The sequence below is a fragment of the Magnolia sinica genome, chromosome 11, assembly GCF_029962835.1.
Source record: "Magnolia sinica isolate HGM2019 chromosome 11, MsV1, whole genome shotgun sequence".
Lineage (NCBI taxonomy): Eukaryota > Viridiplantae > Streptophyta > Magnoliopsida > Magnoliales > Magnoliaceae > Magnolia > Magnolia sinica.
In genome coordinates, this window is record NC_080583.1 from 62,951,195 (window position 1) to 62,964,197 (window position 13,003).

At 35.7% G+C, this 13,003-nt stretch overlaps 1 protein-coding gene across 3 annotated transcripts in view; it reads left to right on the plus strand.

Moving 5' to 3' along the window:
- The first annotated feature begins 406 nt into the window (after positions 1-406).
- Positions 407-13,003, plus strand: part of LOC131219229 (uncharacterized) — a 91,798-nt gene continuing 79,201 nt past the window's right edge. For 2 of the 3 annotated variants that reach the window (XM_058214270.1, XM_058214271.1), the window contains exons 1-2: positions 407-960; positions 11,047-11,406. In XM_058214270.1, coding sequence (XP_058070253.1) covers positions 640-960; positions 11,047-11,406 — 681 coding nt within the window. In that variant the 5' untranslated portion in view covers positions 407-639. The remainder of the gene's footprint in view (positions 961-11,046; positions 11,407-13,003) is intronic. The other variant, XM_058214272.1, reaches the window with a different exon arrangement.

Below are 13,003 nucleotides of genomic sequence, written 5' to 3' on the forward strand. Positions count from 1 at the left end.
ACCACATGAAAACAATAGTGATTGGATATCCACCATTAAAATCCTCCTAAGGCCCACTGTACTGTTTATTTGACATCCAATATGTTGATTAGGTCATACAGGCTCAGATGAAGGGAAAAAAACAAAAATCAGCTTGATCCAAAGCTTTTATGGCCCCAGAATGTTTTTTAATGGTCGACGCTCATTGAACACTGTTTCCTGCAATGTGGTCCACTTAAGATTTTGGTATACCACATTTTTGGTATCATACTGTAAAATGATACGTAAAAATGGATGAATGGAACGGATGAAACACATACATCATGGTGGTCCCCACAGAGCACCAACCACCAGCCCTGTCAGCGGGTAGCCAACCCGTTTCCATAACGGGGGGGGGGGGCCATAGTGCCTGCCACCAGGGATATCCCTGCTGGTGACTGGGGTCACGAGGCGATCCGCTCCCACTTCTGCGCCCAGACCCCATACCATCCCGCCTTTTTTGTTTTCATCGTTTGAAAAGAGGCTCATCGCTTTCCATGGCTTCTGACTCTGTAAAAACTTCAAAGCCCTTTGCCCTAATTCCTTCATCTCTGCTCATTCCAAATCCTAATCCTTCTCAAATATCTCCTCCAAAACTCTAACATCTCTCTCTATGAATTGATGGAAATCACGGAAGAGCAGAGAAAGAGAGCGGAAACGAACCGCCTCGCTGCTCTTGCCAAGCTTAACCGCCCCTCTGCCAAAGCTTCCGCGAATCAAGACGTGTGGAGGCTTTTCAGATGCCGCAAGATCTCGGATCGGTTATCCGAAGCCATCCCTGTGGTTCCTTTGGAGCCTAAAAATCTCGCATCCGATATGTTCCTCATCATTCTCGAGATCTGCGCCCCCGATGCATTCTCTATCATGCCGGAGCCGTTGGAGGGTTTTGCTTACCCTGGAGAAATTGAGTGCTTGCAGAAGATCGGTGCTTGCCTTTCGTCTGTAAGCAACCTTCTCTGTTATGTGATTTTCATCGATGGTTGAAATTAGGGGTTTTTTGAATGTTCCAACAGCTTATAGACGATTAGGAGCAGTTGTTTTCTCCTGTTAGCTATTAGGACCAGTTGTTTTCACCTGTTAGCTACTGACGCAATGGAAACGGTCAGCATGTCTGGTTGGAATTTGGTGTTAAGGCCCAAGAAACAGAAGAAGTGCAGTTGACCGTGCTACCAAATGGTCGCAACTCAGAGCCATTAATGTAGCATTAATATACATCAGGCCAGATCGTCCAAATTGTGGTCCTCACCATGGATGAAGAATAACTAGGAAATCAGATTGAACGGATGTTCTTAACAACATCATTTCACTTCACCACTGAATTTTGACTGATATAATTTTATTTTTGTTGTTTAGGGAAAAATGAGATTAGAGAGCAATTGGCTCTCTAACCCAAATCTTATTAATGTAGAGTAGAAAAGCCTTGAATGAAGGGAAAGACAAGTAGGGTTAGATGTCCCCATTGTATCTCTAAGACAAAATATGCCAAATTAAACCTTAAAAAAAGCCAAATTACATAGAATATCCCTAAGTAAAGGGCAAGGGCAAAATAGGAAACATGAAAAAAAAACCCTACGAAATAACATAAAACTAATAGGCCCAGAGGCCCACGGCCCAAGCCAAGGGGCCCCAACAGCCCATATATATACATACTAGCGAAGGCATAGATACCAGCCATGGCCAACTTACCGTGAATGTGTCTTCTCACTTCGATTGAGAGGACCTTTGTGAAGATATCAATGAGTTCATTTGTAGACTTGACAAAGGGAGTAAAAAATAATGCCAGTAGTAACATCTTGAGAAAAAATGACAATCAACTTCCAAATATTTTGTGGGACAATCAACTTCCAAATATTTTGTGCGCTCATGAAAAAGAGGATTGAAAGTGAATTGCACCTTTATTGTCACGGTACATGCCTAGGAGTAGTCACCAGAAAACCTAATTCAGTGACAAAGCTTTACAACCACAAGATTTCATATGCAATATTCGCCATAACTCAATATTTAGCCTCAACATTGGATCTTGCGACAACGATTTGCTTTTTATTCTTCCATGTAACAAGATTTCCTCCAAAAAAGTACAATACCTTGTCGTAGGACAACGATCATCAGGAGAGCTTGCCTAGTTTGCATTTGGATAACCTTCAATATTCAAATGATTATTACAACTAAATAGATTGCCATGTCCTGGAGAAGTTGATGTAGCAAAGTATGTGACAAACATCTTCTAGATGTTTGGAGAGAGGTGCATGCATAGAGTGGCTTACAAGATTGATTGCATGAGATAGGTCAGGACGATTCGTAGTTAAATATATCAATCAACCAACCATTCGCTGATACATGCGAGGATCATCAAGGAGCTCCTCATTGTCAGCACTAAGTTTATTTTTATTTTTATTTTATATATATAAAAATTTATTAAGCTCTAATGTGGAATCAAGGGGTTCAACACCAAGATTGCCAGTTGAAGTCAAAAGATCAAGAGCATATTTTTGCTGAGACAAAATAATAACTTTCTTTGAACTAGAAACTTCAATGCCAAGAAAATATTTGGGCAGCCTTAAATCCTCGATGTAAAAAAGCTTGCACAGATAGAGCTTGAAGTCAGAAATCCCACTACCATCATCACTTATAACAATAATATCATTCACATACACACTGATAATACCTTGCATACGTTGTTTCATGAACACTGAGTAATCTGATTGAGTATGAGTAAATTCAATACCAATCAAGGCTCCACTAAATTGATCAAACTAAGCTTGAGGGACCGACTTCAATTCATATTTTACCTTTTGAACAACATTTCTTATTTTCCTCCCCATTTCGAGTAAAACTAGGAGGAAGCATATAAATTTCCTCAATCGAATTACCATTTAATAAGGCATTTCTTAACATCAAACTAGTGCAACGACAATTCAGATTAGCAGTAAGAGAAATGATATCATGAACTAAGTTCATCTTAGCAACATGAGGAAAAGTTTCAAAATAATCCTTATCATACGTCTATGTAGATCCTCTAACAACTAGATGAGCTTTATATCCGGCTATACTACCATTAGGATGGTATTTAAGAGCATATACCCAGCAACAACCCATCAAGGTCTTACCAACAAGTAAATTAGTAATCTCCCATGTATGAATCTTTTCAAGCGAAATCCTCTCCTCTGTGGCCTGACGCCACAAAGGAGAAGTTAGAGCCCCTTTATAATTTTTAGGAATAGCAGAAGAACACTCAAGAGTAGAAACAAAGGAATTGTGTTCAGGAGACAAGGAATGATAGGAAACAAAATGTTGAATAGGATGAATAGTACACTATCTTTTAGCTTTTCTAATAGCAATAGGCAAATTAAGAGACAAATCTAAATATGGATCAAAATAAATGGGCAATCGAGTAGGAATACAATCAGTACATGGATTTAAAGAAGTATGCCCTGTGTGGACTATGGGAAGACTGCTATTTGAACGTACCTTCTTTCATGCACCTTCGAACTAGGTCTATTTGAATTTGATCGAAGTCAAGAATAGGTACATGAAGAACCATTGACTGGTTCTCTTCATGATCTTTCAAAAAATATGGAACATTTTCAAGAAACTTGTCATCTATAGAAATATAAGGTTTTTTACTTACCAGATCAAGGCACTTATACCCTTTTTGGGAAGTTGAATATCCTAAGAAAACACATTTAATAGCCCGATATGACAATTTATCTCAATGAGGATTCGTATTGAATTTATAACAAACACACCAAAAAGCTCGTAATGAAATTTAAGGAATCGGTCATAATGCTGAGAAATATTGAATATGAGTTTGACCCTCTAGAACCGTAGTAGGCAAATGATTAATAACATGCAGTGAGGACAACATCCGACCACTGTTGTAAATAGCGTAACGTTCAATCCTCTATAGCGTGTAGCGTAAGCTACACGATACTTTATTTTTAATTAAAATAATAGAAAAATAAGGTAAATAATATAAAACAATGTCTATAGTCAGGCCATTTCCATGCAATATGCTAAAACAATGTCTTGTATGCAACAAATATATCTGAAACATGCTTATTTTATAGAGCTAACATCCCCAAGAGGGAAAAATGATAAAAAAATTGACTTTCATGCAAAAAAAAAAAAGGTCAAATAGGCAACCCAAAAAGGGAAAAAATGAAAAAAACAAAAACAAAATATACCCTAAATAAATCATTTTATCAATAAAACCGAAATAAATATAACTAATTGAAGTGAATAGTTACAAACCTTTAGTTTCTTCCAAAACAAGTAGAAATAAATAAATTTGAAGGCCCATAACCACACAAATGCAAATTGGGGGAGTTTTGATTTCTTCTCTGTTTTGGGTCCATTGGCTATGAAAATCTAGCTATAGGATCCTTTGGTCTACCCGATCCAAACCCTAAAATCTTTCTCCAGATGGATTTGTGGATTGAGAGAATTGAGCGCTCAAATTTTTTAGGGCCGGAAGCTCAAATGCTGGAGTTAGGTAGGGTTTTTGGAAACCCCGTCGAATGGCTTTTGTTTTATAAAGAGTGGATGCATTGTGATTTGTGAGTCTCATATCATTTAGAACATGTAAAAACCCCCCGCCGTACAATTCAATGCACAAACTCAGATGGTTAGGACTATCTGATGGTTGTAATAATCAAGATATAATTTATCAATGATAGGGACCACATTTTGGATGGTCCAAATTGACCCGATATAATGCGACATGGAAAGGAGATGAGTCACCACCATTTCCACACTCTTTATAGATTCGCATGTTAAAAACAACTTAAATAAAAAGTATAAGGTAGCGTATGCTACCAGGCTACATGCGACACCATTGTAGCCTACGCTATCAGCCCTATAGCGTACGTTACCAAAGAAATACGCTACCAGCATACGCTATGTAGCGTTTTAGCTATGCTATGCTACGTAGCGTGTGCTATTGAAAACACTACATCTGACTGAAGATACTTGGGAACATACATATTGATGAGAAGAGCACGAGTAATTTTTAGAAGATGACTATTTTTTCTTTTTGGTTTCAACAATACCATTTTGTTGGGGGTATATGCACAAGTGGTTTGAAAATTTATACCATGCTCATGAATATTAGAAAACATAGAATTAGAAAGATATTCTTTTACATTATCAGTATGATGGGTTTCGATATTTATATTAGATTAATTTTTAATCCAAGCATGAAACACTTTGAAGATTGAACCAGCTTCGTTGATATTTTTCATTAAATAAATCCATGTTATACGAGAAGCATTATTAATGAAGGAAATAAAATATTTAAATCCATTAGAATTATTTGGAATTGGCCCCCATACAACATCAGAATGAACCAACGAAAATTTTTTTATTTCACTTTTTTCCATAGAGGGATAAATAGACCTATAATGTTTAGCCAAAACACAGGCCTTATATTGAAAATTCTTGATATGATTAGACTTAACTGACTGATGCAACAAAAGTCGTAGGATTGAATTAGAAGAATCACCAAAACAACAATGCCAAAGATAAAGATCCTTATTATTATTATTATTTAATTTTTTTTTTAAAAATTTTTTTTTTTAATAGCAAGACACTAAATTGATTTGAAGAATTCAAATGAAGAATGTATAACCCATCCTTCTCAAGTCCACCTCTAAACTTCTTTGCCTTCAGATCCTAAAAGACACCATGATCAGGAAAAAATGTCACACTACAATTTAGATTCTTTGTAATCTGACTCATAAACAATAAATTAGAAGCAATGTTAGGGACCAATAAGACAAAAGATAAGGAGAACAATGGTGAAGCCGAAACAATATGCTTTCAATTAATAGGTGTTAAGGTACCATCTGCTAACTTCACATGACCTAAATGAGGATTTGAGGTAAACGAAGAAAAAGAAACAACTATACCTGTCATATGATCAGTACCCCCTAATCAATTATTCAAGGATTGGACTCAAAAGCAGTGTGAAGAGTAGTGAATGCATTGCCTTTTTGAGCTAAAGATGTAGATGAAGAGATCTTATTTTGGGTGGCGTTCTTTAATAAAGCATCATATTCACTTTTTGAGAGATGAACCACATCCCTTGCTGGTTGAACCATGCATGATTTTGCCAATGGAGCCATTTCACCAACAATATTTGGAAAGTCTTTATTTGTAGTAGCTGAATTAACAGAATGGCTTTGAGGTGGTCTACCATGAAGTACCCAATAATAATCAACAATATGGCTATATCGGCCACAATGAGTACACAACAATTTGCACCACGACCACACCCATGGCTTGCATCTTGACCTCCTCGACCAGTGCCTCTACCTCGTCCAGTATTGGCTTTATTAAAATTTCTAAACCCGATCACAAAAGCAGATTTCTCAAACATGGCTAGTCCCATAGTTGTATGGTGCGACACTATTTAGGGAAGGGAGAGTAGGTAAACAATCAAAACTAAGACCCGTTAACAACCCAAAGATCCTCCCCCCTCAATACTCTGTTTATACACCTCTGCATTGGTTATACAAGAAAATTGGAGATCATCTAGGAAAAATAATTCTTGGCACAAACCACACATCTTAGTATAATAATAAAAAAATTTAACACTCCCCGTGTCTCATAGTCTTAATCTCCTGGTAAATATTTTAAATCTGAGCCATACATGGTTTTGAATATCAATATCGACAAGCGTATCGGCTTGACAAAAAAATGATACGATACTACATCATGTATCGGTATCGGGCTTGTATTGGACATGATTTTTGAAGGCAAAAAAGTGCAATAAAATATTAGAAAAATAAGAAAAAATGAGATATCCAAGAATTTATCTTTTTTTTTTTTTTGGTTTTGATAATGTATTCAATGGTGTATTAGACCATTCTTCGGTAAGAATGTTGCATGTCAGGTTGACCTCTTGTAAGGTGTGATGTTGATTTTGTAGGGTATATATTGTTGATATATATCAATATATGTCACAAATTGATATCATATATTGCTAATATGACCATCTATCGACTATTGGGCTATTAACTATCAAATATCAACCATGAAGTATGAATTAAATCATAATGATAAAAGTGTAAAACAAATTTAAGACCTCAAGACTATTAGTATGAGTATATAGGGATTTTGTTGCAAAATTCCTCAAGGAATTGGATTTTACCAAATAATGCCTCTAGTAACCGATATTCTAGGGCAGTGCTTTTAAAGAGGAGAAATTACATTATTGCCCTCTACTTTTTCATTACAACAAAATATAAAATCGAAAGTTATTGGGCCTATGTGGTATGTGTCTCACATTATTATTATAGGAACCAAAAAATATGGTGGATCCAATTGTAAGTTGGGCCAATCCATAAAACATAATGTACACCATTCAAAATATCACAATTTAAGTGTAGCCCATCTGATGATCTGATTGACTTGATGTTTTGTTTGTGTTATGACCATTGTGTGGCGCATATGTTTAATGGATTGGATGTCATGAACATACCACATGGGCTCCACGAGTTTCGATCTTCACTACTTTTTAAAGAAAAAAAATAAACGAGGCCATTTTTGTATACTCATCCCACAAAAAGCACTTTCACGTAATTTCTTATCTTGGAGGCATAATTTGGTAACATATAGATTGCTCAGGAATTTTGTGGTAAATCCGAAGTATATGACATATATTGATAGTTTGATATATACTATCAACAGTATCAATTATCATGTATTCTTTTGTTGAAGACTAAGTCCAAGTATTTTACAAAAAAATCATAAAAAAATTGGTAGATCTATGTTCAAAACAAAAAGATTTACCTAGATCAAATCTATCATTCACATTATTTTCGATTTTTTTGAAGAAAATTCCCAAAAAAATAATCCTAAAATAGAAAAAGAATGTTGAAAAGTAAAAGTTTAATCAATTCATGCCCTGAATTTGTAGATCTATAGATTTAAAACACTGATCAAGCATCATTAAAGCTTCCATTTGGAAAAGTAAAAGAGAAAAAAAATCCGAAAAATACAGAAAAATCCAACGAAAATAAAAAAATAATAAAAGAAAAAACCAAATCGAGATGAAATCATGCAACATTTCATCGATTCGGTGTTATTGCACCAAATTGATCAAATTCCAGTGAAAGAAGGTTTTTAAATTATTTTTAGAAAATGCCCAAAAATTCCAACAAAAATAAAAAATAAAAATGTAAAAACACCAAATTGAGATAAAATCATGCAACATTTCGTTGATTTGGTGTTATAGCTCCAAAACTATCAAATTACAGTAAAAAAACTAACAAGTTTTTTTTTTTTTTTTTTTGAAAAATTATTTCTAGAAAATGCTGAAAAATTCTAGTAAAAATAGAAACAAATTTAAAAAAAAATGGAAAAACACCAAAATGAGATGAAATTATGCAACGTTTCATCTATTCGGTGTTATAGCACCAAATCGATCAGATTCCAGTAAAAAAACAAAAAAAAGTTTTTTATTTTTCAAAATATTTCAAAAAAATGCCCAAAAATAGAAAAATAAAAATTGCACAAAAAAAAAAATCGAGATGAAATCATGCATTATTACATCGATTTGGTCTTATATAACCAAATCAATCACATTCTAATAAAAAACATAAACGAAAAGGTTTTTAGTTATTTTCAGAAAATGCCCAAAAAGTCCAACGAAAATAGAAAAAATAAATAATGGGAAAAGCACAAAATCGAGATGAAATCACGCAACATTTCATCGAATTGGTGTTACAACACTATATTGATAAGGTTCTAGTAAAAAAACTATATATATATATATATATATATATATTTAAAAGTTATTGCCAAACAATGCCAAAAAAATACAGGGCAAATAGAACAGAATAAAAAATTTGAGAAAAACACCAATTTGAGATGAAATCGTGCAACATTTCATTGATTCGGTGTTATGGCACCAACTCAACCAAATTTTGGTAAAAAAAAACTTTTTATTTTTTTAAACTTTTCTTTTCAATTTTCCTAAAATTGGATACCAAGCTTCAAATCTTCGAATCGATGCTTTAAATGTTGTTTTGATATTTGCAAATGCTGTGGTTGTGGTCGGAAATGGGCCTTAAACAATTCCTTGCGGAAGAAATTTTGAAAGGAGAAGCAAGAAATGGAAAGGTGGAGAAAATAGTGTGATTTTGAGCCTTTTATGCCTAACACCACACTGTTTTCTCCACCTTTGTACATAAATATTGCTATCGATACGAGCAGTAATGGTTAATTAATAAGGGCCGATGCACACCGATACATTGCAGATTTTTCATAATGGGCCGATACACACCCGTATCGAGCCGACATGGATATAAGTCTACCAAATCTCATGGAGCCATATTATTCTAATTGGCATATAATTCATGAGCAGTTAACCAAATCTCATGGGCAATAGATAATAAGAAAAGGCCTTCATTAACTTTTGGTTCTATAGAATTTAGAAGTCAGGACATGACGAGAGGTTATTTGATTTCCAAGCTCCATAAGAAGGATCTAACGTTGCAGGTTCTGGTATACTATTTCTGCCATCTATATAATCTAACTTTTGTTTTCCTCCAATAAACATCTTAACTGCTTTCAACAATTGAAGATTATTAGTAGACTTAAGTTTATGAGTTGTAATACCTAGGATTTTTAGAATGAACAATAAATCTCTCAATCTTAGAGTTGATTGAATCAACTGTCTCAGACCTTGACGAAGAGGCTGTATGGAATCCAAACGATATGGATCAAAACAAAGTTAAAAATAATAGTCGAATCCCAATTCACGAAAAACCAATAAGGGAGAGGGAAGACCTTACTGCTGGATTAACAAATTTGATAAGGGTTATCATACACAAATTTCAATAATGTAGGTTGAAAGATTCAATCAACTTGCAGAGGTTTTGCTCAAAAGATTCAGAATCTTGATTGGAGAAGATTGTTCATCAAATTCTTCTCTCAAATTATGCAAGGCTCAATCAACTTGCAAATGTTCTTGAATTATGAAAGGCTCAATCAACTTGCAGAGGTTCTTGAATTATGAAAGGCTCAATCAACTTGCAGAGGTTCTTGAATTATGAAAGGCTCAATCAAATTATGAAAGGCTTAGTCAAATTATGAAGGCATCGATTTCTTCTCCTTGTAAGAAATTGATTCAACGAGATTTGAATTCTCAGGTACATATTGGTGGTGATCTATCTATTATGTCTTGAGTCTTATGCATGTCTTAGTTAGCAACGTGGTGAGTTGTGCTTTCATTCGTAAGTCTGATTTAGAAGGTGAGTAGGACCCCTTGACCGATTTGTGCATAGCTGAGTTGATTCATGCAGGAACAAAAGTTCTTTCAGATCTAGAGCTGGAAAGGACCACCTACTAAACCTATTTAATAGTTTGCCGGGCAAATATGATCAGAGTGTTTACCCTAGTAATGACTTCAATGGTGGCAGTAGATGGAAATAGCTATGGAGGTACTTATTGATGAAAGCAATAGGATTATGTGCTCCTATTCATTTGAGCCAAGACTATGAAGATAGCTACTTCTGCGTGTTCTCGAAGGCGGAGGATCGTCAATACAAGGATCTAGGGCACAATGAAGTCAATTCTTCAAAGAAAGAGCAGGAGGCTGACTAGGAATGGCCATTTATCTAGTCTCTGGTGGTTAAGCGAATTTGATCCGAGCTGGTACTTTGGGCCCAACATTGGATTAACATTCCCCTATTGGTAGTTGCCATAAAAAAATGGTGGTTGTGTTGATATTTAAGTTACTATTACGATTTCTATTGTTAAATTTCTGACTTATTTTATTTGCATAATGAAAGCATGTGAGTTTCACTTATTTAGTTATTTTATGCAATGTATGGCAAAGATTTTGTTGTTGTATGGCACAAATCTACATTCTTTTTCGGTAAGCTTCAATTTCGTCTCTTGCATTCTTAAAGAGTATTTTCTATTTTGTGGTGTGACATGGTTGTTATTGTTATTGTTTTTTTTTTTTTTTTTTTTTTGGTTGTTGATGGTGTATCTTATTTATATGTTTTGAAATTTTATTAGGTTGGGCTATTTTGCTCTATGGAAAGTCAATCCGGTGGAAGGGCTTCTGTTTATGCACTCAAGGATTATGATGTGGTGTTGAAGTGTCTAAAAAAGTTCCCAGGAATTCAATTGCAAGAGATTCCTTGGAAAACACTTGCAGTTGTCAAAAAATTTTCACATTCCTTTATGGTGAATCATTGGATACCCTGTATTCCAAGCCATTTAGCTGATGATGAAGTTGATGTATTGTATGAAAAGCTGCCTACCATGCTTCGCAATGCGTTGCTACCATTTCAACTAGATGGATTGAGATTTGGTCTACGTCGGGGTGGGCGCTGTCTCATTGCAGATGAAATGGGATTAGGAAAAACTATCCAGGTAAGGCTTAATGCAATTGAATTCTGTGTTGTTTTTGTGTAGCTTTAATAATTCTAATTATAGGTTCATGTTCCTGCCTCCTGGTTTATATGCTATGAGTTTCCGTGAGTTGTATTCATTCAAGCCTTTGATATTCTTGTTGTCTAGACTCTAGTCTTGTATTTAATGCTAATTGGTAACTTTTATGCACTTTCTATTAGACGTGTTTAGACATTTTTGTACTTCAAAGGGTTAATAAAACGATTTCTGCTATTTTGATTATTGAAGGGCCATTTGACTCATGCCCTGCGGACATTTGTCCAAATCATCGCATATGAATGGAGATAAGTTAGTACTAAATTTATTTGGTAAGAAAGGAGGTTTTGACTTGAAAAAAGATCCTGACCTCTCAACATTGAACAACCGAGAAGAAGATTCTTCCATTTTGTAAATCCATATTTCTTCACGTACAAGGTTACCGCGACTTGCCCTTTTATATGCGCTAACCTGTGCAGATCAGTTTTTGTTCCTATGCAAATTCTTTCCCGCACTTGCACAAAGTTGTAGTTTCTGCAACTTCTGGACTTTGTTTTAAGTGCAGATTGCCAGATTCACATCATTGTTCATGAGTAGATCTTGATTTGTCTCTAAGCTCTATGTATATCCATGTCTAGGTACAGATTTGTTGCTGCCCTGAACCAATATCTTTATCCAATGGCTTTTGCACAAATTAATAATAATAATAATAATAATATTATTATTATTATTATTGTTATGGGTAAAAATGGACTGACTAGATACATAGAGTTGAAGACTTTGGATTGCTTAAGGGTTGAAAAATCACTTCGGCCTCAGATACTGACCTCGGCCTCAGAAGTCGGCCTCAGATATCGACCACCACCTCGGAATATAGATATACTTATAATATATTGAGATAAGATCTTCCCGATATCTTCGCCATGGATATTGGGGAGATAACCACGGCGCATCCGGAAGAAGATCCCTTCTGTAATACGCATTCACCTTCCAAGAGGCATTGCCATATATGCCACTACCCCCAAAAACCTATAAATACACGCGTTGCCATGAGTACAGGTACACAACAATCTCGATTCTTCTACTCCTACGAAACTACCTGACTTAGGCATCGGAGGGTCCCCGGCCTTAATCGATGCCCCCAATGTCTTCTCTTGTTTTCCAATAAATCACAAGTACTCCGGCTAGCAAGAGGTAAAGAAGGATCGACCGGATTTTTGCATCACTAGTTTGGCGCCGTTTGTGGGAATGACATCAAAGCCGTTCCCATCTTATTGAGTTTCTATAATGGCGAAAGGAAGAAAGAGAGCTCTGGCCGCCATCGCTGCAACTGCTCCTGCGCCAGTGGAACAGTCCGCAGACCAAGGAGATCTGACTTCCCAACTTTAGGCTGATTCCACACCTAGAAGCCCTGTGTAGTGGTCCCGAAACCGAGGAGGTCGGCTCATCTCTCCAGAATATCAAGTTGAAGCATTGATCGGTAACATTAACTGGATAATGCAGATCTTGGAGAGACAAAACCCACCTCTCGACCATGGGATAATGCACGAGCAGCCACCGAGGTCTCTGCACCACCTCAAGC